The sequence below is a fragment of the Eubalaena glacialis genome, chromosome 3 (assembly GCF_028564815.1).
Source record: "Eubalaena glacialis isolate mEubGla1 chromosome 3, mEubGla1.1.hap2.+ XY, whole genome shotgun sequence".
Taxonomy (NCBI): Eukaryota; Metazoa; Chordata; class Mammalia; order Artiodactyla; family Balaenidae; genus Eubalaena; species Eubalaena glacialis.
This window is the reverse complement of record NC_083718.1, coordinates 19,103,794-19,129,790: the sequence shown is the minus strand read 5'-3', so window position 1 is coordinate 19,129,790 and position 25,997 is coordinate 19,103,794. Positions and strand designations below refer to the sequence as shown.

General features: G+C 34.0%; 1 protein-coding gene across 1 annotated transcript in view; it reads right to left on the bottom strand.

Moving 5' to 3' along the window:
• Window positions 1-25,997, bottom strand: part of IARS2 (isoleucyl-tRNA synthetase 2, mitochondrial) — a 76,298-nt gene that overhangs the window by 13,564 nt on the left and 36,737 nt on the right. Inside the window, exons 4-14 of the mRNA XM_061187310.1 lie at window positions 25,161-25,309; window positions 25,028-25,077; window positions 24,838-24,947; window positions 24,660-24,750; window positions 24,136-24,251; window positions 21,049-21,218; window positions 20,222-20,312; window positions 18,754-18,905; window positions 16,519-16,679; window positions 6,576-6,678; window positions 5,852-5,945 (exon numbers count right to left, since the gene is read on the bottom strand). Coding sequence (XP_061043293.1) covers window positions 5,852-5,945; window positions 6,576-6,678; window positions 16,519-16,679; window positions 18,754-18,905; window positions 20,222-20,312; window positions 21,049-21,218; window positions 24,136-24,251; window positions 24,660-24,750; window positions 24,838-24,947; window positions 25,028-25,077; window positions 25,161-25,309 — 1,287 coding nt within the window. The remainder of the gene's footprint in view (window positions 1-5,851; window positions 5,946-6,575; window positions 6,679-16,518; window positions 16,680-18,753; window positions 18,906-20,221; window positions 20,313-21,048; window positions 21,219-24,135; window positions 24,252-24,659; window positions 24,751-24,837; window positions 24,948-25,027; window positions 25,078-25,160; window positions 25,310-25,997) is intronic.

Sequence of the window (25,997 nt, the reverse complement as noted above, 5' to 3'; positions counted from 1 at the left end):
GGACATAGTAAATACTCAGTAAATGTTAATTATTATTAAGATACATCATAAAGGGCACTTGATAGTTGCTGATGGAGAATTAAGAAAGAGTCTTCCTGGTATATTTTTTCAAACAGTTTTATATGAAGGAATACTTGCAAAAATGTGATTAGGTATACTAAATTACTTTTAAAATACATGGTCTCTGATTCTGTCCTAGAAACACATGTTGTACCTAATAAAATCAGGCCATTAATAATAGCACAATGAAACAACTAATTCATATTAAGGGTAAAGTCTTGGTGTCTTTCTCATTCTCATATATGCTGAATTATTGGAATTGGGTAAGGAGCAAAATATCATTCTGGAAAAGGAAGTGTAACCCTAGAAAATTTCTGCAAACAAGAGCCTATCAAGATGGTGTATGAAACCAGAAGAAAAAGACGGAGGTGGGGAAGTTTTGGAGTAGCAAAGCACTGAATAAGAAATGAAAAGATAAAGTTTACAGGAACTTTCAAAGTGAAGATGAGAAGTTTAGTCTTGGATGGTAAGTAATATGAACCACAGTCAAACTCAAGTGCTGGTATACTGTAGAATCATTTAACCACCTCATATAATGAATTATTGGGACTATTTTCTGTTCTAGTAAGTTTATTTTTAGTAATGCTTAATTTTTTTTCTAACAACAAAAAGCACATTCTCACTTTAAGAAACTTGTAAAACAGTAAAGTTCAAGAAAATAAAATCACATATATTCCCGATGCCCAGAGATAATCACTTTATTTCAGCATATTTCCTTCCACTATTTTGTCTATGCATACCAATATTTACATGAGTAAATATCCTACATCTTTGTATTCCGCACTTTTAAAAATTTAACATGCCCTTAAATAATACTTTCCCATGACCATTTAATGTTCAAAAAATGTTCAAAAACATGACTTAATGGAGGCGTATAATTCTACCATATGAATGTATGCCATATCACTTTAGCCATTTTTCTACAGATGGACATTGGGTTGTTGGTCAATGTCATTTACTATTTGAAATAACACTGTAGTGAATATCTTCACACATAATTTTTCATCCAGATCTGATTACTTCTACAGAATAGATTCCTGTAAGTGGAATCACTCAGTCAAAAGACAGAAAACTACTTCAAAGCTTTTGACGCATAATGTGAAAACCCCTTCTGGCAGGTCTGTGCCAATTTACACTTCCACCAGCAGTGTACAAGAGGGAGAAACGGTGCCCGTTTTGTTTCTGCCTATTTTTTATCCTTTTTCCTTCCTGCATAGATTTTTTGGTAATTTTATTATTATTATCATTATTTTTTAATATTTTCTTGGCAGCATGTGGATCTTAGTTCCCCAACCAGGGATCAAACCTGCGCCCCTTGCATTGGAAGTGCGGAGTCTTAACCACTGGACCGCCGGGGAAGCCCCTGCATAGATCTTTCAGTGGAAGAAAAATTTAGAACTTTCTTATGGAGGCATAGTATGTTTGGTGTCTTAATATTCCAGGAAAAGTAGCGATTAACCATGTGGTAAAAAGTTAGTATTTCTTTACAATAACTTTCGCTCTTATGAAAATTGTAGGAATTCCCTGGTGGCCTAGTAGTTAGGATTCTAGGCCTTCACTCCTGTGACCCGGGTTCAATCCCTAGTCAGGAAACTGAGATCCCACAAGTCGCCTGCGCAGCCAAAAAAAAAAAAGTAGAAGATTCATGTTTAGAGGAAACAGCTGTTCAATACCTCTAGGATTGTGATTTAGGTATGGTAAAAATTTAAAGAATAAACCAACTACTAAAAAATTACTATCAAAGAGGAATTAGCAAAAAACTGAGTAATGTACAATTTCATTACTAAATTTGTATAATTTTGCTGAATTGATGAATTTTGAGCAAGATTATTATATTGAACTAAGAAGGCAGGTTGTAGAACCAGCACAAACATTTGGCAAAACTACTGTTTAATGTACATACATTTAAAAATAATTTAAACAAAAAATAATTGCTAAAAATAATCATTAATTTTTGAAATTAAGCTATTAGTACTGTATATGTCCTTAAAAGGGTAACTTTAAAAAAAACTTATTTGTAAATCTAAGTTTCTGTTTCAAAAAATGATCTCTTTTCTCTACTTCAAGTTATTTCTCTGTTAAAAAGAATCAGAAATGATGTAGAATAAATATTTTTAAACACTAATTGCTTCACCAGGTGAATGGATAAACTGTGGTACATCCAGACAATGAAGTATTGTTCAGCACTAAAAAGTAAGGAGCTATCAAGCCATGAAAAGACATGGAGGAACCTTGAATACATATTATTAAGTAAAAGAAGCCAATGTGAAAAGGCTACATCCTGTATGACTCCAACTATACCACATTCTGGAAAGGGCAAAATTATGGAGACAGTAAAAAGATCAGTGGCTGCCAGGGGTTAGTAGGGAAGGAGGGATGAAAAGGTGGAGCAGAAGATTTGGGGGGCCATAAAACTATTCTGTGTGATATGTGCCATTATATATTTGTCAAAACCCACAGAATGTACATCACCAAGAGTGAACTCTAATGTAAACTATGGACCCTGGATGATAATGATTTGTCAACGTGAGGTCATCGAATGTAACAAACAGACCACTCTGGTGTGGGATGCTAATAATGGGAAGGCTGTGGGGAAGGGGTACAAGGGGTATGGATTCTCTCTACTTTACTATTTCTAAAAAATTTCAAACATTAATTAGTTTTATTTTATTTTTAAAACTTTTTATTGGAGTATAGTTGCTTTACAATATTGTGTTAGTTTATACTGTACAGCAAAGTGAATCAGCCATACATACACAAATATCCCCTCTTTGGATTTCCTTCTCATTTAAGTCACCACAGAGCAATAAGTAGAGTTCCCTGTGCTATACAGTAGGTTCTCATTAGTTATCTATTTTATACATAGCATCAACAGTGTATATATGTCAATCCCAATCTCCCAATTCATCCCACCACCCCCTTTCCCCTTTGGTATCCATAAGTTTGTCGTCTGTGTCTCTATTTCTGCTTTGTAAATAAGATCGTCTATACAAATTTTTTCCAAAAAATAAAGCTGTTTTTTAAAAAGTTTAAATATTAATTAGTTTTAAATCAGTGCAATAATTAATGTCTTTGGTAAACATTTAAGGAATGTTTTAGAAATATGGATATGACTTATTACTTATATATAATATAATTCATTTAAATGCCATTCCCTTTCAGAAAGTGTTCAAGTTTCAATTTCTTAAGTTTTATTGACCTTGAACTCACTCACAGTGAAACTCACAAAGAACTCACCAGGTACTTGACCTGGTGTGAAAACAGAAGCCAAATCTCTTTCACTGCCATAAAATCTCTCACCAAAAAGTGAAACTAGATACGTATGCTATGTAATCACCAAATTCAACTCGTTAAACATTAGTAGATACTGATGAAGACTGGTATCTAAAATTAAGCTCAAAATCAAGCTGATTTTACTTTGCAATAATACACTCTCAAGGAAACATGCAGACACTGAATCATTTCATATTAGATTTGATACAAGCCATCTGAGAATGAAAAGTACAGTAAGCCTTCCCAGGAAAGTAGGTGACTGCTCATTTTGTTTTTTTAAAGGAAAATCACCTTTGCATTATGGTTTTTTGAACTATGAATTCACTTAGTATCTGGACTCCTTCCCACCTCATTCTTTCTGCCTATCTTTTGAAATTTTTTATCATGAAAGAAGAAAAGGGAGGAAAACAGGATGAAATATAAATCAATTAATCTAACTTACTGATCAATCTCATAAGATTTTTGTTATTTTATTTATTCTTTACTTTTTTTTGAGGAAGAGGAATATAAGATCTCAGTGAAAAAGAAGAAACTACAGTCTAAAATTGGGTTTGTGGGACTTCCCTGGTGGGCCAGTGGTTAGGACTCAGCGCTTCCACTGCCGGGGGCCCGGGTTCAATCCCTGGCTGGGGAACTAAGAACCCACAAGCCGCACAGCGCGGCCAAAATAAAATAAAATAAAATGGGGTTTGTGTATTATCTGTGAAGATAGTTTACTTATGTTCTGGCACCCTCCTATGCATGCAACACACATGTTTAAATGGCAAAATGATTTTCTTTCTTTGAATTAATTACCTATATATGACATGGAAGGAAAAAATGATTTACTGATTAGGTGCATTTTTACCACTAATTTCATTTGACAAACTATTTCTGTCACTGTCAAATATTTGGTTAAGAACAAATTTGAAATAGTAGGACTAAACTCTATCTGCACCACCGACAGCAGCACAGATAGGTTTTAATGACAATTTTCATGCAGTTTAACAGTCAATGGCTCCAGTTATAATTTGCATTTGCTGCACTTGGTAACATAAAACCACTTTAGAAATTAAAAAAGCAACAATGCCAGTAGCAGCAATTCTCACCAAGGCTGAAGCAGCTGATGAACTTTGAAATATACTTTATAAGCACTATTTCACATATGGCATATTTATTCTATTTTGAAATTCAGGATGCTGCCCCAAATGTGGTAGGAGGTAACTCTTTCCTGTTTATAACATAACACTCTTTAACCTACCTACCTACCTTCTGTAGTGTTATCTGCCGACATTTTCAATATAATTTAGGAAAACAAAGTACCTAAACTGGCAATATTTTCTCTTGAGTACGGTGGGAGAAACGTATGAAATAATAATTCTGAAAATTACCGCATACAATATTATAAAAATTATATTAATATGTTAACTTATATTAGATCATTATGAATTTTTATATACAGTTTAGCTATAATACAGAGTAAGCATGAATTTCTGTGTATTTTGCTTTTCAAATTTCCTAGGCTGAAAGAAAGGCCCAATTAGAACATTCCTAGCATTTACCTGCTAGGAATCACATTGCTGTCCTCTCAATAATGAGGCCTACTACCAGAAGCATACCCCAGGTAAAACTTGACCACGATCCCTCTTCATCCCTTTAACAATGGTCAGCTGAACAGGCAAGCTGTTTTCCCACATTCCTTTGCTCCAGAAAGCAAACAGGATCTCCTGGGTAAAAGCCGGCACTCAGCAGCAATGTGAGGAACTACGTGATGCACCGTTGCTTCCCTGCCACCTCATCCCGGTCTTCAACCTCACAGTGGGGACAAGCTCTACTTCATTTCACTTCCAGCTTCTCACTTAGTATCCCTGAAGGTATCTTCTCACATCTAAACACGTCCTCTGTGTGCCTGCTACTACTCCCTTCTTAATTCCTGCCCAATCTCGCCTCCCTTTGTATCCACTGAGTCAAAAGCTTACCCTAACTGTGAGAAAGCAGAAATTAGTCAGCTGTCTGCACAGAGAGGGGTAAAGCTGTGAGAAGGTAACGGAGTACAGACGAATGAGAACCGGAAAGCAGGGTACCCGAGTTCTAGTCTGACACTAAGCTATGTAACCATCACCTAATTGGACCCTAATTCAATCTCATCTCCTCTTCTGAAAAATGATCGGGTGATTCAGTGATTTCCAAACTTTGTTTTACAGAACTGAGTGCCTTGGGGTCAAGGAGAATGAGCTGACTGAGAGGAGGAAGAAAATTCCCATGTTTATTAATCTTATGTATTGTGGTTCTATATAAAAATTTCAATTGGCAAAAAAAAAAAAAAGTTTAGAAAGCATTGGATTAAATGATTTTTCATCATTTATTAAAAATGATTAAAAGATCCAATAGCTCTTCCAGATCTAAAATTATATTATAGCAGATGTACTTCCAAATAAAGCATAAAAAAAAAAGAGTTCTTGATTATAGATTTCTTCTGATAGCATTTATTTATTTTCAAAACTGCTTGATTGGTATTTAATCTACTATTTTAAATTACCTGGAAGAACATAAGACCATGAAGTTCCACTGTCAAACCAGATGTCCAAAATATCCTGACCAGGCACATACTCCAAAGCATCAGGACCACCAACCTAGTAAGATAATGTAAAAACATTTTAATTACACAGCCATCACAACATTTACAATTAATACCCAAAAAGGTCTTAAGGAAATGAAATACTTACAACCATTAAATTCACATTTTAAAATGAAATTTCAGACATTTTTAAGTATTTTGCACTTAGGTACAACTGCTTCATTTGCATGTAAAAGTGACTGTGGCCACTTAATTACACATTTACTAATGGAAATATAAACTTTTTATTTCTTGAAATGATCTTCCAATTTGGATTTTTCAATATGTGATGCCATCAGTTAACTCGAATTCATGTCCTACAAAGTCCTGATACACCAATGTTAGGCACTGTTCTCTCACAGTCACAAGTGCCTCTCTCTGCTCAGCCAACAAAGCAGTTAAAATCGATCTTGGCCCTCAGTGAGACAGCAAATATCCCTCACACTCTACTGCTACACCATATACCCAGCTTCTCTAGCTAAATACAAATGTCTACTCTCAAACTGCACTGGCTCCTCATTTATGATGAATAAACTCATGAACCTGACATGATAACATAACTACTTTTTAACTCCCAGGGAATCTCGTGTTGTCATTAAATCATGCAATACATAACAAAGGCTGTTAAATACGAATAGAAATTTACCTGAGATAAGACTTCTTTTGGAAGAAGTTGCTCCGGGGGAAGAGTCCACCAGATGTCACTGCCATGTTCTTCCACTAGTTTAATAATATGCTCAATAGTTTGGCTATTTTAGGGGGAACAAAGAAAAATTGTTCACTTAATTATTGTGATTAATACCTAATATTTTAAATTTAAGAAACAATAGTATTTTTTTCCCTATCTGCAGGATATGTATCCCAATATGCAGGGTATTTTTTCCTATCTTTTCCCCCAAATTTAGTGGTATTATCTTCAGTTACTTGCTTACTTAGTTCCTGCTGTCATCTTAAATTCAATAAAATAAAATAAAATTGATCATATGGAGCCCTTAAAAGAAAAAGAAAAAAAAAAGACTTCTCCTGATATCCCTATTTCAGTTACTGATTTCCCTGTTTCTATCAATCTATTTTCTATCCAAGTACCTATATTCAAAACCTGCTAATTATCTACCTCCTCCAATTTCTGCTCAAATTAAGCCAACACATTCTGTCAGTTTCTACCTTGAAATAATACTCAAATTTATTCTTTGAGTAAATAAAAGAATATTAGTCCAACCTCACTGCGTCAATACTAGATTGATGCAATGGTCTGACTTTTCCCCTATGCTCATTCCTCTACATGACACATGAAATTTAATTTATATGACACATCTTTGAGAGAGTTGCATTCCTAAAACTGCTTTTATCACACCAATCCCCTCTCAAAGACTTGCAGTGCCCCCTCACTGCTTACAGGACTGAGTCCAAATACATCTGCATAAGAGGCAATGCTGTACCAGAGCACAGATTTTGATATCTGATATTTGCTAACAGATATCCAGGCTTATATCTTGACTCTGCTACTTTTTATATATATGACCACACACAAGTACTAAAACTTCTCTAAGTCTTGGCTGTCCCTTCTGTTAAGAAGAATTGTACAATTTTTGTTCAAAAATATTTGAGTACCTCCAATGTTTTGGACGCTGTTCTAGGCACTGGAGATACAACAGTTAACAAGGCAGATAAGATTCCCACTGTAGTGGAACTTGCATTTTAATGATCCTAGATACTTTCGTCAGAATGACTGCAAATTAAATGAGATGATCCAGTAAAATTTAACACATGCCTAACACACAACAGAAAGCCAATAAATGCATATCAAATGAGTACTGAAATTGACCATTATCTTTGGGAAGATAAAATACACAGTTATAAATTGTCTGAAAATTAAACTCAGGGAAAATTTTATACAAAATTTTCTCACAGGAATAATATACTTTTAAGTTATTATCACAGCTTTATTGACATTACAACTTCCTCTAGTTGCTTTCCACTGAGTCACAGAATATACTGGTCAAGAACATGGACCCTGTGTGGAGAGAAGGGAATCCTCCTACATTGTTGATGGGAATGTAAATTGGTGCAGCTACTATGGAAAACAGTTTGGAGGTTCCTCAAAAAACTAAAAGTAGAGTTGCTATATGATCCTGTAATCTACTACTGGGCATATATACAGAGAAAACTATAATTCGAAAAGTGACAGATGAATGGATAAAGATATGGTACATATACACAATGGAATATTACTCAGCCATAAAAAAGAACAAAATAATGCCATTTGCAGCAACATGGATGGACCTAGAGATTATCATACTAAGTGAAGTAAGTCAGAGAAAGGCAAATACCACACGATACCACTTATATGTGGAACCTAAAATATGACACAAATGAATTTACCTACGAAACAGAAACACACTCATAGAGAACAGACTTGTGGTTGCCAAAGGGGAGAGGGGGGATGGATTAGGAGTTTGGGATTAGCAGATGCAAACTATTACATATAGAATGGATAAACAACAAGGTCCTACTGTATAGCACAGGGAACTATATTCAATATCCTGTGACAAACCATAATGGAAAAGAATATGAAAAAGAATTCAGTGTGATACACTGAATCACTCTGCTGTTCAGTAGAAATTAACACAACATTGTAAATCAACTATACTTCAATAAAATAAATTAAAAAAAAAAAAAAAAAAAAAGAACATGGACCCCAGAGCCAGACAGCTTTCATTTAATTCCTGGCTCTGTAACTTACTAGCTATGTGACCCTAGGCAAAGCACTCAACGTTTCTGTACCTTGGTTTGCAAAAATGCATATTATATAACAGTATCATTAATAGAGTTATTATGGACATGAATTGAGCTTATATGTAAAATGCCTAGAACAGTGTCTGGCACATATTAATAGGTATTATATAAGCATTAGCTATTATTTAAACTGATTCTTTTGGGGTTTTTTTGGCCTTGCCACGCAGCATGTAGGATCTTAGTTCCCCGACCAGAGATCAAACCCATGTGTCCTGCATTGGGAGCACAGAGTCTTAACCACTGGACTGCCAGGAAGTCCCATAAACTGATTCTTTGAAGTCAGGAAACTTAAGACAGTTAATTTTGTTAACCAGTTACCAAAACACATATCCATATTAATATTTAGAGATTAAAGTACGTATACTAAAGCCAACTTTTCAATTATCCTCTTTTCTACCACACTCCATTAATGCAAGTAACTAAAAATGTAGGTCTATGAGAGTCGATGGAAATGGAAGGAGGAGTGGATAGGAAAAAGTTCTAAGTTCTTAATCTGGATCTGCTTCTTATTAATCATGACTGTGTATGGCAAATCACTGAACCTCTCTGGGTCTGATAATTCAGATAAAATGAAGTGTTTATGAAAAACTGTTGTGGGAAGCAAAAATCAAATGGGCATTATAAATTAAATATGCTCTACAAACTGATATCCAAAATACCTAAGTTGATTATACTACGAAGGACAGAATGAAAAAGTATAATGTTACCACATCTATTCTGTAGAAATTATGAATAATAAGAATGTTTAAATGGGCACAAGTCCATATTTCTAATACAGTCACACATTTCAGATGGACTTTAACAATAAAGATAAACTTTTGTGACCTGAGACCATAAAAACTTTGTGCAATAACAACCTAGTTATATGACAATATTTAGTTACATATTACTATTTTAATAGTTTGCACAGAACATTTTATCAGTTAAGAAAATATGAATATACTATAATAGAAAATCTGAATAAACCTAATGCTATTACTCTTAGAACTAAAAAAGAGAGATACTAGCAAAGTACATTTACACACATATATCATACCAATTATGAAATTTTCATTAAAAAAGATTCTAAATATGAGTGTCATTTTCATTTTGCCCTTCTTTTTTTTTTTTGGCCGCTTCATGCGGCATGTGGGATCTTAGTTCCCTGACCAGGGACTGAACCAGTGCCCCCTGCATTGGAAGCTCAGAGTCTTAACCACTGGACTGCCAGGGAAGTCCCCTCATTCTGCCTTTCTATCTTTACAATGTTATCATTAGATTGTAATTTTAGGTAAACAGTAAAATAAAACAGTGAAGCACCTTTAAATGTGCTGGAAATAAACAGATAAAAAAATACAAACATAAAGGAAAATCATTCAAATTTCATATTAATTTAGAAAACAAGGTAGAGATGTTAGGATTAATATTATTATTAATCAAAATAAAAGCATTTATGTGTATACCACAAATTATATATACACATTTATGTGTATACTTTTAAAAGGACTTTACAAGCACTCTCTAATTGGATTCATAAAAAAACATACTTATAGCTAAACTGACAGATAAACTGTTCTGTGCCTTGGGGTTCCTTAAATCATGAGCCTAAGAAGCAAGTAACACAATTAAAAGCCAGGCCTCGAAACTGTCTCTCCTAACTCATGGCTCGATTCTGCTTTTACTTCTCCATTCAGCCTTTCTAACTCATTTATGAAGACAACACTGTATCTGTGAACTCACACTCCCCTTCTCTGGGGTTTGCTAAGCAAAGGCAAAGACTCTTATTACCCATGAGTAATGAAAGCGTGAACCAGAGACCAAGTCAGGGCAGCAGGGAGTCTCAGGAGATTACTGTGCTGACAGAGCGGGCACCAAGTCCAAAGACCAGAGGCTATCTGCGACTTAGTAGATACTGACAGGAATACATCATGTTTTTTTTCTGAGCTTCAGTTTCTATGAACATTCGGAAAAGCTGGGAGAAGAAAGGCTATGTGAAAAATTTTATTCTTAAAAAACCCCTGGGCTTCCCTGGTGGCGCAGTGGTTGAGAATCTGCCTGCTAATGCAGGGGACACGGGTTCAAGCCTTGGTCTGGGAAGATCCCACATGCTGCGGAGCAACTAGGCCCATGAGCCACAACTACTGAGCCTGCGCGTCTGGAGCCTGTGCTCCGCAACAAGAGAGGCCGCGATAGTGAGAGGCCCGCGCACCGCGATGAAGAGTGGCCCCCGCTTGCCACAACTAGAGAAAGCCCTCACACAGAAACAAAGACCCAACACAGCCAAAAATAACTAACTAAATAAATAAATCAAAAAAAAAAAAGTCCTAACATTGTAGTCAGTAACCTTAACATCTGTAGATGATACTTACATATCCGTTTCAGAACGTCTGATTCAACTCTAATGAAACTAAGTTCTTTTTCATATCGCTAAATAGCAGATAAATTCAATGAAGTTTCAGAATTATATTTTAAGTATTACTTAACTATATTCAAGTATCTTAGAGAGTCTGTAACTAAAAATACCTGACAGCAAAGAAAGATTCCAATTTTGCAGCTGGCATGTTATTAAGGCAACTATAAAATCCTACCAAGTTTAGTCAACCAGCTCTAGTCTAACTAAAGTTGAAGTTTTAATTGCTACATTTTCTTATAAAGATATAGGTAGTTCACTTAGATAAACAATATAATATTTCAATATGAGAAGAAATTTAATCTTGTATTATATAAACCTTATTTGCAAATATACTTTTTAACTCATAAAGGTCTCTTATTTCAGTGAGGAGGAAAGTTTGGTTTTGTTTTTCTTTTAGTTTACCTAATAATACTTACTAAAAATGGCATAACCATACAATGTTATCTACACCAATGAAAATAATCCTGTAGTAGCTTTTAAAAATCTAGTTTCAAAAAGGCTGTCATAAATAAAACTACATACTACTAAAAGTATGACTCATTATTTTTGTGTCCCTTCTGACATATACAGATGAATTTGGACCCCCAAAAAATGTTTTTTCCAGTGTATCGAACAGAAGTATGAAACATTTTAAAGAGGGGAGAGAAGAAGCTCTGCTTCATTAATAGACCAATTCCTACTAATATTTAGAGTAAGACTTGCTTCCTTCCTTTTTATCATGAAATATAAAAATATGATGTACTAAATGTACTTTAATGGGCATTATCTTCTGTAACTTAATTCTATTTTGAGATCTTAGACAACTATATTACTTAAGTTTTTAAAAACAGGAAAATAAAGACAACTCTGAGTTAGAGTATAAAAACTGAATAAAATTGATGACAAATAAGAATGCAGATTTCAAAGACAAAAACATTCCCACAATCCAAACAAATCAAAATTTGAGTGCACGGAATTGGTATCACTAAGTGAAAACTTTCTTCTGACTTGTCCTCTGGTGGTCTGAATGATCCTAAAAATATTGTGGCAGAGTTTCAAAAACAAAATTTGCAATAAAAATAAACACATATAACCTCCAAACTTGAGGTAACTATAGTAGATTGCAAAATAAAGATAAATTTTACATTCAAACAAAATCTGAAAAGATAATTTCGATAAAAAATACAAGTAAATGCTGCACAAGTGCTCAAAAGATACTCATTATAGCACTGTAGCAAAAACTTAGAAACAGCCAAATGTCAGGATGGGCTACATTTATTTGATTTTCATACACAAGGAACTAGGCAACCATTAAGAGCTAAGCTACCATTTTTAATGGCTACCTATTCATTCTTCCAGAATTGACTTTATTTCTTCTTTTTCATATCATTACGTTTCTTTATAAACAATTGTATTAGACATCCTTACAGATATAGATATATATATATATAGATATAAATATAGATATAGATATATATCTTTGTACAAGAGACGTTAGTCCTTTTGTTTCCTTCGGATAAATACTTAGAAGTGTAATTTTTTATTACAAAACCGAGATGGTGCTTTAAAAAGTTTTAAGACAATTTTATGGGCATTTCTAGTGATATTAAATATTCTTCCCAAAAAAACCCAAGAAGTAGTCAAAATTTGTCTTTTGAAATGTAAGAATTCCCCCCTTTGTTAATAATACCCTATACTTAACACAAACACACAGTTAACTTATAACCTAAAGATCGTATAAATTACTGTTGATAAAAGTGGGTGAAACCACTTATCACTACATAATCTCTATGCTTCCATCTTAATACTGTATTTCATAAAGCAGTAAATCCATCATAAAACTTTGTACTTTACGCAACGGCCTTATCTAAACACATGCATTATGTGTCCCTTCTTAGGTTTCAATCCGTGAAAATCCGCTAGGTAGTACCAGCCACTATAACACCAACCAATCATTCTAAACTTCGCTATCAACTGGGCTGAAGCTTATTTAACGTGTTACCAGAAATTAAACAGCATTAAGATTGCTAGGTAATGAACAAATTGTTGCTGTCATTTCATTTTCCTGTATTTTGTCTTTATAAAAGCAAAAATATTAAGGACTATAATATACTTTTCTTCTGGAAGTTACTGGAGTAAGAATGAGGTAAGAGGCTAAATGTTTCATATTTATTTACTAAGTTTAATTCTAGAACACAATGAAATTTGGGGGAGCTCTATTTTTAATTTAATTCTATACTTATGTTTTGAAGATGACAGGAAACAATTTTGGAGAAATTTTAATTTGATGAACGTTATCAAACTTTTTCACCAAAAAGTCATTATTATTAACATAAGCAAAAATTTGAGGTAGCTAAAGCTAACACCCAAACTTGAAATTCCTTGCCTGCTTCTAGTGAATTTCTCACAATTTCCAGAAATCAGGGGCTAAGTTTCCTAAATGCATGTTAACTATTGCATTAATACTCTTAAATTGATTAAATGGTCTGAAATGAAAGAAATTTAACTAACAACCTCTCTTCCTTCCTAGGTAGCAAATGTTTCTACATTTTATCTTTTTTATGCTAAAAAGTATTTGTCTTTATTAATTAGTAATAGATTTCCACCTAAATTATAAAGGCATTATATTACAGATTAAGAAAAATGATCAATGATGTTAAAGTCAAAAATGGAATTATTTCTTGAGAAAATACAAATTTGAATATAAAGTGCAAATGAGAACATTAATTCAAATCAAAATTAAACATCAGAGTTTCAAATCTACCAATCTCTCAGCTTATTCAGAACATGAATCAATCAAGATTTTCTTCTGTGAAACCAGTATCCTTAAGAGAGAATTTATAGATTTTCATCAAGAAAAGCAGAAGGAACCTTCTGATCTGCTTAATGGGGTCATCAACTGTAACAGCAACTCCATGTGGACTGTGCAGCAATTTCCAGTGGAGATGCTGTTACTTTTGATGGCTACCAACTCACTTCAATGTAGAGGCGTATTCAAGGAAGACAAAAATTATGGTCACTTGATTCTCATTTGATTAAGGAGGAAAAAAAAGACAGCCTTTCATGCAGTCTTTAAAAATTGACAAATAATTAAGAATTAACATCCATTTTTAAAAATTAACTGTTATGTCACTTAAAGGACCAAAAATGGAAGAGGATTAGAGTCATTATTCAGAAATGGTGTACAGGAAAATGACCTATGAATTGACAGACAGTATGGTTGTTTGTCTGTCATTTCTGTAGGCCAATATTCTGTATATCTCTGCGACTTCAGAATCAGAAATCAACTATACCACGCAAGCAACACAACGGCAGATGCACAGAAAAGAATCTGTTACATACCATGTAAATGTATTGACTGTAAATAAAACATAAATGATACCTAAAGAAAATCTGCTTGTATTTTTCTGACAAAGCTCACATTTATTTCACCTAGGTCACCGACCAATCTATCTATGTACCATTTTACTGTAGTGATTAAATAATGGTCAAATAAACCAGCTTGCTCTACTTACTAATACGTACACTGGTCCACTTGAATCACTGCAAGGAAACACCCTAAAAATCTTGCTCTCTAAATATGGAAAAGAATGAGGAACAATGGCAGTGTCTTATAAAGGTTTCCTTAAAAGAAAACTCTCCAGTGTGGAATTTTAAGCAATTCTTGTGTAAACTTATCTCAACTTTAATTCTTAGTAGGGGAAATAAGATATTAGTTTTTATGTGATCAAGCTCTAAATTTTAAGAACAACATATGCAATAATATTTAGGCCAAAGAGTCTTAGCTCCAAGTTGTAATAATATTGCAATAGCCTTAAAATCACCTCCTGGTCTCTAACCTCTAGTTTCTTTTCCTAAAACATACCGTGACTCTTCATGCCTACTTAAAAGTTTAAATTCCTTAGCCTGGTATTCAAAACTCACTTCAATTTGCCCCAATCAATCTTTCTTAGGTGTTTATCTTTCTGATCCCCTCACACAACCTGCAGCCCCATTATGGTTCCTATATACATGCTGTATTTTCCCCACTCTGGGTCCTCAGCTCCTAATCCCACTACTTTCCCCCACTTCCTACCTAATCCTCCAGGCCCTACTCAAATGCCATATCCTTTATAACTGAAGCAAATGAGCTGTTTTAGGGTTCAATATTTGTTCAAGGCAGAGCCTTTAGTTCTTCCCTCTGAACCACGTTGCCATAAGGTGTCGGATTACCCATGAAGCAGTGATACAAGGAATATTTCAAAGTGAAAAGGAACCTTCACACCAAGGATACTAAGAACTACCTAAAACTGGCTAAAGGTAATTTAAAAAAAAACAAAAAAACACTGTAGTCAACAATATAAAAAAACCCTAAAATACATACATTCACAAAAGTACCACCTAAAGAAATACTAATAATGTTGACAATGAAAAGCAGAACCTTTTTACGAAAATGATGATGAACCCCAAGGTAGGACATTCAACTCTGTCAACTCTCCATTACTTGAATTCTCCATTACTTGCTGGCCTCCATGAATCCTCAACTGATGAAATGTGAAAATACTTACCAAAACGCAGTCAAACTCTTTGTTCATGTTCTAGAATAACTTAGTAAAACATCCAAAAGAAAATTACTCCAAAAAAATGAAAACCCAGGATGTATTTGCAAAAGAAATGATTAATATTCCCCTTTCCACATCTGTTAATAATAGCAACAATACTGAGAGCCACCTTAATTTACTAGAAGATAAACTAGCTAGATTATCACCTCATCAAGAGCAGGGCCCATGTCAGTCTTGTTTACTGCCTCAAAAAAGGGTCTAGTATATGATTAAAGAAAACAATCTTCTTTTTACTGTATAAGCTTTTCTACTCTGAATTGTTTACTAGGTTCATGTATTATCTTTCCAAATTAAAAAAAAAAATTAAGGAAAAAAGAAGAAATAACTAGAAATGTAATCACCACTAGAGTTAATTATGTGCATTCAACTATATTATAGTTTCTTAAATTTTAAATTACCTATACAATTACCTAATGCCATTTCTACTGAGATGAGTCATTTCACTCAAAGTGAAAGACTGACACTAATTCCTGAAGAAAAATCACATACTGGGCTCTACCACTCAACACTGCTTATCTCTGGGCTCCTGACACCTTACCCCAGCACAGGGCACAGTCAGGGATAATGAATTCTCACAGGAAAATATTCGCAGTCTTTGCTTCTACGTATCAATACTGAAAAAATAATCTAGTGTTTGTTAAAACTTCACCCATCTGAAAGGATCTTTCTGAAATTTATATTTTACTCCCCTCAAAAAAGATAGCTATTTTAGAATATTTTATTTAACATGTATCAAGAGTTTTCAATAGTCCACTATTTTTCCATTTTTGAAGAAAATACAACTCACTTTAAAATGTTGAAAATTTTAGAAAGAGTTCTACCTGTTGATCAAGAATTCATCTTTTGTCTTATGATGAAACACAGGAATTGGAACACCCCAAACTCTCTGCCTTGATATACACCAATATGGCCGCCTGTCCATCATTTCAACCATGGCATTCAGTGCTGATCCAGGAATAAACTTCACTTTTTTTAACAATTCCTGCAATTGATTCACAAATCAAGTCCAGTGAGAGAAAGCAGAACAAATTTTCTAGAACTGCCACTATTTATGCTAATACAGTTCTTTATTTTAGAGGTTTATAGTCATTTACATGCCCCCTCCCCCCACCAAAAAGAAACTAATCTAAAAAAACCATAGATTTCAGAGCAAAAGAGACAATGTTAAAATAGGGCCACAAAGGATCTAATAAATAACATCCAGAGCAGACTTCACCTTTGGAGGATGTGACAAGAAATTTTATACCAAATTCCAAGCACCCTAGATCAAAACTGGTAATAACAGGTTTAGTAGAAGTATTATACTTTATTAAACTACAGTTAAAATCAATTCAAACTTGATTTCAATAATTCTTTTTTAAATGCTTACGAAATAAGCTACCATCTTAGGTGGACAAACAAGGACTGCAATATAACCTAATTTTACATAGTATGGTTTACAACATAGAAAACACTTTCTCAAAATAAGTTACTTCCTATTTACTTGCTGTCTCTCAAGAACTCTCCTTCCCTCCACCTCCCCCCCCAAAAAGTTGTAAACTACTAGCATTTGCTTTCATTTGTTAATTACCAAGAAAAGAATTATATAGCAAAAATGTTTAAAAATATCCGTAAGTGAAAATATAACTTCATTTTAAAAAGTCTCAAAGAAAGTCTCTCTACCCATCAATAAAAGCATTTTTACATTTTTAGAGCATGTTTAAACAGTTTCCTCGCTTACCTGAACCACCAGAAATCCCCTCCCCCAAAGCCCTTTGTAGCACCACCTACTGGTAGAATGGCAACATTCGCAATTTATTTTGATTAAAAATTGAAACGTGATACTGACTTGATATTTGATTTTGTTAAGGAATAACTATTATTTTTTTAAGGTGGTAAAAATGGCATTAAAATTATGTTTTAATTTTAAATGTCAGATATACATGATGAAATATTTATGGAAAACATAATGCCTAAAAGTTGCTTTAAAATAAACCAATGGGTAGGAAGTGTAGATAATGGGTAGGGATGCAGATAAAAGTAAAATTGGCAAAAAGGTGATTACTGTTGAAGTTGGGTGATGGAAACATGGCAGTACATTATTCTCTCTATTTCTGCGAGGAACAACTGAAAATTTTCTATAAAGAAGTTAAAAAAAAAATTTGGCTTCAGCGTATTGCATCAGCATCAGACTCAGATGTTCTGCAACAAAAATCCGTGCAGAGCTGAAAGTTACAAATTATAACATTTACAGGAGAAAAACAGGCTTCACAGAAATGTAAAAAACAGAACAAAACAAAGAAACGGTCCACAGCACAGCTGTCCACTCTACATGAATGTAGAAAGTGTAAATTGCTTGCATAGCTTTGGCATGGACCCCAAATTGCCAGGTCAACAAATGAACCAACTAATAATAGCAATGTTACGTGCAAGCTGTAAAGCAAAATATCTGTATACTCAGCCTGGTTACCAAATATATATTTGAGCTCTTTCATTTAATAGAATCAAGTTGTTCATGAGATACACACACACAGATACATACATGTATTGAATGAAAGAGCTCAAATATATATTAATATTTAAAATGCCAGTTATAAAGTATTTGTTAACTCAAAAGAAATAGCTTTTCAAATGAACTGCAATTTCAATTTTAAGGAAGCAAAGAGTTTTAAAAGAGTTTTGCTGAATGCCTATTATGTGCCAGACACTGTTCTGGGAACTGTTATTCACTTATCTTGTGAGGTAGGCATTATTATCACTTTTATATAGATGTGGAAACTGAGGTTCTGAGAGGTTCAACAATTTGCTGAACTCAAGTCCTAATTCTATGCTATTTTCACTACACTTGGCAAGAAATTAGAGCAAGTTAACCTCTTTAAGCATGATTTTCCACATGTGTATAGTGAAGGGATGGAAACCCAAGGTCCTTCCAGATCTAAAATTCTACAAGTTTATGAAACCAAATAATAATAGCATTAATCCCTTCTACTCCCAAAACCCTACCCCAACCTCACATGTAAACCTTTCATACTGAGGGAATGATAAACCCAGCCCTTACAGTAGGATGCCTTTTATACCTTGGCTGTAGTCTTAATATCCGTGATATTTACAAACCACTGCTTGCTGGCACGAATAACTACTGGTTTCTTAGTCCTCCAGTCATAGGGATAGCTGTGTACCAATTTTTCCTCTTTCAACAAATTCTTTGCAGCCTGAAGCATCTTTATAACTTAAAAAACAATTAATAACAATTTACATTAGACACAATTAAAAAGCACTATGAAAATCCTAAAAACTCGCTAAACTCCCAGGGAGTACTAAATCTGGGCCTACAGGTGACAGCAATAGTAGCCATCTACCAGGTAGCAAAGGCATAATCTGGGAATCTCTGGGCAAAAAAAGCAGAAACTGTAAAACCTTAATCAGACTCCAAATTATGCCATTCCCATGGCTCTTCTTTTCAAAGATGACAGAATACATCTAGAATTCTACATCTCAAATTCAGAGTCACAATCTTTCATACTATGAATCTTAAAATGGTCTCCAGGTAATCCAGAAGAAACCAGGTATACTGGGTTGAATTCTGTCCCCCCAAAAGATACGTTCAAGTCCTAGCCCCTAGTATCCTAGTACTTGTGAATGTGACCTTATTTGGAAATAGGGTCTTTGTAGATGTAATTTGCAATTAAGATGAGGTCACACTGGATTAGAGTGGGCCCTAATTCCAATGCCTGGTGTCCTTCTAAGAAGAAAGGATACACAGAGACACACAGAGCAAAGAAGGACATGTTACAATAGAGGCAGACTGGAGTGATACAGCTATAAACCAAAGAATGCCAAGGATTACCAGGAGCCACCAGAAGCTAGGAAGAGGCAAACATGAATTTTTCCATAGAGCTTTCAGAGGGAGCAGAGCCTGGCCAACACCTTGATTTCAGACTTCTTGCTTCCAAAACTGTGAGAGAGTAAGTTTCTGTTGTTTTAAGCCACCAAATTTATGGTAATTTGTGACAGGAGCCCTAGAAAATTAATACACCAGATCTAATTAGCCTTAGTCTTAGTGTGGGCAAAGAAAGGTTTTCATAGTACCTGGTCCTTGGATCCATATTTATAGAAAGGCAGAAAGACAACTCAAGACTGGAGGACCCCTAAAATTGTTCACACATCAACTATCCTATATGTATTCAGTGATATAAGGGTTACAAACGGAGTGAGAGTGTCTGATTCACAGTCAGCATCTAGTCCCAAGGTTGATTTCATCCTTCCACAAAACTAACACTGCTGATGACTATCTCTATAGTCCTAAAATAACATCACTCTCTGTTGACTGCCTTGATTTGAATAAACAAGTAGAGCAACTTCAAAGCAAAAGATGAAAAAGTACCAAACTCCATTTTAAACCATGTGGCAAAATAAAATATAAATAAAATATAATTTTAGCTTGTTTCTGTTGAAAGTACAAAATGAGAGAATTGTCAGCAAAGGTTACTGCTGGCTGCTTTTCAGAAAATACATATTTATGATACCAACAGACACAGTACTCACCCGCATCTGTTCCCTCTTCAAGAACAGCTTTGTTTTGAAGTTCAGGACCTGCAGCATCTGTGAAAACTCCATCTTCATTCACTAAACAATCCTACAAAGAGTCATTCTGAACAATTAAAATAAAGTATCAAGACATTTCATCTTATGACAATATCTAGCAAAGCAGTATACTATATAAAACATCTCATTATAGTCTAGTCTGTCACTACACTGAAAATTTGGGTATTTCTTATTCAGTCAATCAGAATTTGCGAATTTACACATTTAAATCACCAAAGGCAAAATGTATTATTAAAATATACACCTAAAGTTTAATTACAAAAAGTAACAAAATATACTAAAAACCTCTATTAATTTACAGATCTATGGCAGTGTACATACATTGTGACGACTTTGAGATCTGCCTTTAGCTAAATGGAAAAACTTGCTAAGTAACTGACATGTGTAAGATAAATTTAGAGAAGACTGTTTAGTCTGGAAAAAAAACAACCCAGCTCTTTTCAACTATTTAGTAAAACCCACTTGCCATTTTTCAGGGAATGAAAGTAATTTGTCTATGTGACTTAATACTTGGAAAAAAAAAATGCCCCCATTTACTATGTATTCTTCAATTCTAACTCTGTGACAATTTTGTGCTAATTCTGGGAAATCGTTCTCAATTAGTATGAGTTAATGAGGCTTTGGAGGCTTACTGCACAGAAGCATTTCACAACTTAACTATGATGATAAAAATTATTGTTTATTATCAAAAGTAAAGATGTTAGTTAGGGTTTATCGCTTTAATTCTACAAAAGCAATAATTTAAAAGGAAAAAAGAGGAGCAGTACCATGGACAAGTTGTGTTGAGAAGCTACACTGTAATCTTCCATACCATGAGCTGGGGCTGTGTGAACCAACCCTGTTCCTTTTGTCATGGTCACATGATTGGCAGGTAAAAGAGGAGACACCCTCTCAGAAATGAAAGGATGAGCACAAGTACCATTTTCCAAGTCAACACCTGTGGGGAAAGAAAGCTACAATTAAGAATTATTTTATATAGCAATTCTTCTACCTCTTTAAGAATAGCAATAGACATCAGTTGAAAAGAGCAGAATCTGGGATAAGACTGGGCTCAAATTCTGGCTTTCCCTTTTACTTGTTCTGTGACCTTCAGGAATCTATAAAATGTGAACAATTATGGTTCCTACCTCAGAGGTCTGCTGTGAACATAAACTGGGTTAATGCACGTTAAGCATTTTGGGTACTTAGCACAATACTTGCCACATCGTGAATGCTTTAAAATATTAGCAAATTATTATAACAAATACAAATACATTATAACAAATTATTATAACAAATACATTATAACAAATACATAACAAATACATAATCAAATGAATCCAAAAAAACTTCTCTAATTTATGTGCAGTTATGTACCTTTTAGAATAGAGGACAAAAAAATTCTAGGTCAACAGGTCAATGACTAATAGGTTCTAATACTATCTCTGTGGGAACTCGTTGTAGCTTTTCATAATGTTACCCTAAAAAGGTAAGAGATGATAAATAATACCTGACAGTTACTGGGCACCCACATGTACTAGACTCAACATAAATTCTTACCTCATCTTCATAATACTACAAAGCAACTAACATTATCCCCAATTTACAAATCAGAAAACAAGAAAATATAAGCCAGGAATGAGAAGTATATATTTTCCTCTGAAACAGGGTGGCTAAAAATGGCAATCAATTAATTTTTCACAAAGTAATAATTTGAAACAATTATGCAGTCTAGAAAAATGACCTTTAAATTTAACCTTAATACTTTCAAAAACCTTTTGAGAATGCCACTCAAGTTCCGTAACAACATCTAACATGTCAATGAAGTCTGTTAATACCTTTTGCACTTAAAAAAGAGGTGGGCTGTGGTTAATAATACTGTGCTGTATATTTGAAAGTTACTAAGGGATTAGATCTTAAAAGTTCTCATCACAAGAAAAAAAATTTGCAACTATGTGTGATGATGGATGTTAACTAGACTTATTATGGTGATCATTTCACAATATATACAAATACTGAATCATTATTTTGAATGCCTGAAACTAATATGTTATATATCAATTACATATCAAAATTTTTTAAAAAAAGAGGTGAGAGAGGGGTATGGAGTAAAGAATATACTGGAGCCTCTAAGTTACCTAATGCACCAACAAGGTCCAAATGGTATTAAATATTAAACATTCTGGAGCTTCTTTCATACCTTTGACATTAAAAACCTTTTGATTTTTGTTAAGTTTGTTTAAACCTCTAACTGGCTTATATCTAAACCAGTGCATTTTGAGGCCTTCCTTACTTTGCTAGGCAATCTTTCCATTTTTGAGTATCTATTCTTGTGATTTTTTTTTTCTTTTGTAAGAAACTCAAAGATATATCATCCCTAAGGATCAAAGGTAATTTTAAACTTCCCTAGATTTCCATAGTTATATTACTCTTTTTTTTTTTTAACATCTTTACTGGAGTATAACTGCTTTACAATGGTGTGTTAGTTTCTGCTTTATAACAAAGTGAATCAGTTATACATATACATTTGTTCCCATATCTCTTCCCTCTTGCGTCTCCCTCCCTCCCACCCTCCCTATCCCACCCCTCTAGGTGGTCACAAAGCACCGAGCTGATCTCCCTGTGCTATGCGGCTGCTTCCCACTAGATACCTATTTTACGTTTGGTAGTGTATATATGTCCATGACACTCTCTCACTTAGTCACAGCTTACCCTTCCCCCTCCCCATATCCTCAAGTCCATTCTCTAGTAGGTCTGTGTCTTTATTCCAGTCTTGCCCCTAGGTTCTTCATGACCTTTTTTTTTTTTTTCTTAGATTCCATATATATGTATTAGCATACTGTATTTGTTTTTCTCTTTCTGACTTACTTCACTCTGTATGACAGACTCTGAGTCCACCCACCTCACTACAAAAAACTCAATTTCGTTTCTTTTTATGGCTGAGTAATATTCCATTGTATATATGTGCCACATCTTCTTTATCCATTCATCTGTTGATGGACACTTAGGTTGCTTCCATGTCCTGGCTATTGTAAATAGAGCTGCGATGAACATTGTGGTACATGACTCTTTTTGAATTATGGTTTTCTCAGGGTATATGCCCAGTAGTGGGATTGCTGGGTCGTATGGTAGTTCTATTTTTAGTTTTTTAAGGAACCTCCATACTGTTCTCCATAGTGGCTACATCAATTTACATTCCCACCACCAGTGCAAGAGGGTTCCCTTTTCTCCACACCCTCTCCAGCATTTACTGTTTGTAGATTTTTGGATGATGGCCATTCTGACTGGTGTGAGGTGATATCTCATTGTAGCTTTGATTTGCATTTCTCTAATGATTAATGATGTTGAGCATTCTTTCATCCATAGTTATATTTCAAAATCAGCTACTACTTCAGAAGTCCCAAATTATAGCTTACTAAGGATCCTTTTGATAGAAATGTTATCTTGGGAATAACTTTCAGAATTTATTCAATTTCCTTATTAAAATCATATACCCCAAAATAAATATATTTATTTCCTTCTTTGCTCCTTTGATCAAATCAGATAAAAATAATTTTCAGTAATTTAATTTTGAATAAAATTTTAGAGGGAAATTTGTACATTGTATGTTGTACGAAGGGCATCTAATTTTCCACTGGATATTTGCCAAAAATTTTTTTTTAATCTATTGTGCCTTTGTCAATGTTCACATTTTCTATACTCCTATCATGCTTAATGCATATTCTCCTTCAGTTTAATCAACGTAAAATATATTCTAGAAAGGTAGAGGCCATATCTGTTTTGATTCACAATGAGCAATCTTCAGCAAGGTACTGAACTCAGATCAACCCAATATTTTGATGACTTTGATGGTCAGAATACCTGTAAATCCTTACCTGAAAATGTTGAAATAACCTCAAATGTTGTTTCCAAAGTAGAAGCAACAGATGTTACTTTATCTGCAGCTAAAAGGTAGAAGTCTCCAGATTTGGAACACTTCACGACAGCATACCTAAAATAAAATTTTAGGAGTAAATTACTAATAATGAAAAAAGAAAAACCGCAGATAACATTTTAAATGTTTTACATCATTTTAGAAAAACTAACTTTAAGATCAAAAAAGTACTATTTTCAAGGGACTTCATTCCTTACATTTCTGTTTTCTTTTCCAAAAAAGGTAGAAATAAGGTCTTAAGTAGAATCCTCTAAAGCTTAATAAATTCTATATGAACTAAAGCTTATAATCTTTAATCTATATGAGCTAAAGCTTAATAAAATCTATATGAACTAAATCTATATGAACTAAGTTATAATTCACTAATTTTAAAAGGATAATAAGGATTAAATAAGACCAAAATAATGTTAAAAATGGAATTGATCCTATTTGTGGATAAAACAAAAATTGCAATAATATACCTACTTTGATTCTGGCATATAACAAACAGCCTGATTGGCTGGAATTGTCCAAGGCTGGGTGGTCCAGACTAAGAAACTAACAGGAGATGAACCATCTGTGAAAATAAAATTTCAAATATGCTAGCAAATCAAATGTTATAATTCCATAACCTTAATAAACTCAAGCAACAGATAAATCTTACCTATAAGAGATGCCAACTTAGGAGAAGGTTTCAAGAGAGGGAATTTTACATATACTGAGCAACTGACATGCTCTGGATTATATTCAAGTTCTGCTTCAGCCAATGCAGTCCTAAGGTTTAAAAATATTAAACATAAATATTTGGAACCCTCACAAAATTCTCCCGTTTAATACCAAAAAGACACAAATACCTTGATGAGGGAGACCAAAACACAGGTTTATAAGATCGATAAATCAAGCCCTATAAAAGACAAAGAAAAATGAAAGCTGGAATTCTGTAACAGATATTTTAACATACTCAAAGAAAAAAAAAAATTTTATTACCTTATCATACATTTCATAGAAAATTCTCAACTGTCTGGCTTCATATCTTCCATCAAATGTATAGTAGCAATTATTCCAATCTGCCATTATTCCCCAACGAATAAATGCCGATTTCTGTTTCTCAATTGCTGCTTTGGCGAATGATCTAGCTAAAAACAATAAAGAAACAAAAAGCTTTTGAAAACAAATTAATTCAAATTCTTAAACATGGCTTAGCATGTATCTCTCTAAATGCAGGTATTGTACACAACTTAGACTATAAAAATTTTTAACAGGAAAATTATCTGAAAGTTAAAGTGTTCAGAAGATACCTACAACAAATTCTCAAATTAACTAAAATTTCAAAAGTTAAAATTTTGTTACCATCTCCTCTATTATTGAGAGATCATAAAATGACCTTACTTTTAGAAAAAATAAACTGGAAAAGTTATTCTTCATATTTCTTAGTTTAAGAAAAGGTCAGAGATTAATTTTTATTTCATTATATATACACACACACAAAAGTAATCAGTACAACCAATAATACTCTTTCATAAGGAAGTATGAAATCTTCACAATCATATCCAATTATAAAATAGTTCAGGGACTTCCCTGGTGGCACAGTGGTTAAGAATCCGCCTGCCAATGCAGGGGACACGGGTTCGAGCCCTGTTCCAGGAAGATTCCACATGCCGTGGAGCAACTAAACCTGTGCGCCACAACTACTGAGCCTGCGCTCTACAGCCTGCAAGACACAACTACTGAGCCCAAGAGCCACAACTACTGAAGCCCGCGTGCCTAGAGCCTGTGCCCTACAACAAGAGAAGCTGTCACAATAAGAAGCCCATGCACCACAAC